This window comes from Austrofundulus limnaeus, unplaced genomic scaffold (assembly GCF_001266775.1).
Source record: "Austrofundulus limnaeus strain Quisiro unplaced genomic scaffold, Austrofundulus_limnaeus-1.0 Scaffold567, whole genome shotgun sequence".
Classification (NCBI taxonomy): Eukaryota; Metazoa; Chordata; class Actinopteri; order Cyprinodontiformes; family Rivulidae; genus Austrofundulus; species Austrofundulus limnaeus.
In genome coordinates, this window is record NW_013952969.1 from 172,044 (window position 1) to 173,493 (window position 1,450).

The 1,450-nt window shown below is 38.7% G+C and overlaps 1 protein-coding gene across 1 annotated transcript in view; it reads right to left on the minus strand.

Annotated features, from left to right (window-relative positions):
• Positions 1-866: 866 nt before the first annotated feature.
• The window catches only part of ipo4 (importin 4), a gene marked incomplete in the record, with an annotated part of 13,301 nt that continues 12,717 nt past the window's right edge, over positions 867-1,450 (minus strand). Inside the window, 2 exon segments of the mRNA XM_014026548.1 lie at positions 867-1,299; positions 1,374-1,443. Of these exon segments, the coding sequence (XP_013882002.1) occupies positions 1,169-1,299; positions 1,374-1,443 (201 nt within the window).

Genomic DNA, 1,450 nt, shown 5'->3' on the forward strand with positions numbered 1-1,450 from the left:
TCTGCAGGAACCCTGAATAAAACATCCCACTTTTTAATAATGAAGCATAAAGTTTATAGAATATAAAAATTAGACTATTTTTTTTCATTAAAGAAAAAAATATATTTATCTTTAGTCAAATATAAACTCAATTTTAGGAGTTCTGTCTTATTTTAATGACTTAAATGCTTTTCTCAACTTAAAAGGTTTTTAAAAAATTGTAATTTACTTGATTTCAGAGAAATTAATGAAGCAGCTAACAGGCTAACAAACTGCTAACATGTTTTAAATATGTTTTACTTCTTGTTTTGTTGATTTCAGTCACAAACTATCATCATATTCTTATTAAAGTTAATTTTGGTCAAGGCTACATGAAGCTGCTGCAGAGGGACCAAATGTGGCTCTGGAACCGTAGGTTGCAGACCTCTCAGTGTCTCAGAAACTAAAAATAAGACCTGGAATTTAAACCAGCCTGAGGGTTTGATTATTTTTTAAATTCTTAATTGAAGATTCTTTTGAAGGAGTGAGGATTGTGAAAGTCTTTCTCCTCTCAGTTCCTCCATCAGAAACCAGCCGACTGACGCCCGTGGAGATAACTGCAGCGTTGGACGTGGACAAGCAGCGGTCCGGATTCACCCAGACCCAGAACCAACSAGAGGTCTGAGGAGGAACCCAATCTCCAACAGGAAGAATGAAAACAGAACTTCCTGTTTSAGTGAACCCCAGCAGAGAATAAATCCTTTTAACCCTTCAGGTTCGTCCACAGCGAGGCTGAACGCTGTTCAACTTCTGCTTTTGTACAAATTTATGTTTGAAGCTTTTCTAAAACTCAGACGTGTCTCTGAAGGTCAGAGAGTCSTTTATAATGAGCAGGAGGGACAGTGTGCTTCTGTTAACACTTTAATTCAGTTTTACACAAACATAAATAAYCCAAAAGGCTCAGAGCCTCAACTGAAGAGAATAAAAATTATGGGAAATAATCTGTAAACTCTTCTTTAATACAGATAAATACAAACCGTTAAATAAACGGTAAAAATTAATTAATCAGATTAAAGGAACAAGAAACCAAAACAGATTAGTTTAACTTCAGATTAAATTTAGTGAAAAGGTTGAATTAATTTCATTCTGGGCAAACAGAAGACAAACGGCCCGTTTCTAATCTCTGGGATTAAAAGTCTTAGTGTTTGGTCTACGAGGCGCTGATCAGCGTGTGGAGCTGAGTCTGCTGCTCCGCAGGAAGAGAGCTCACAGCTGCCTGGAAGTCTGCTCCGCTGTCCTGGACCAGCGCTTTCAGCAGAACCACCAGAACCTTCCGGGTCTCTGTGGAGAGGAATCAGGACAGACGGGTCAGAACACCTGAGCAACAAGAAACTTGGATTTAATCTGATTTTTACCTTCATCGGTTTCTTTGAGTGCAGCGACGTGGCTGCAGGCAGAAACTATGGGCTTCATGAACCTCACAACCTGAATC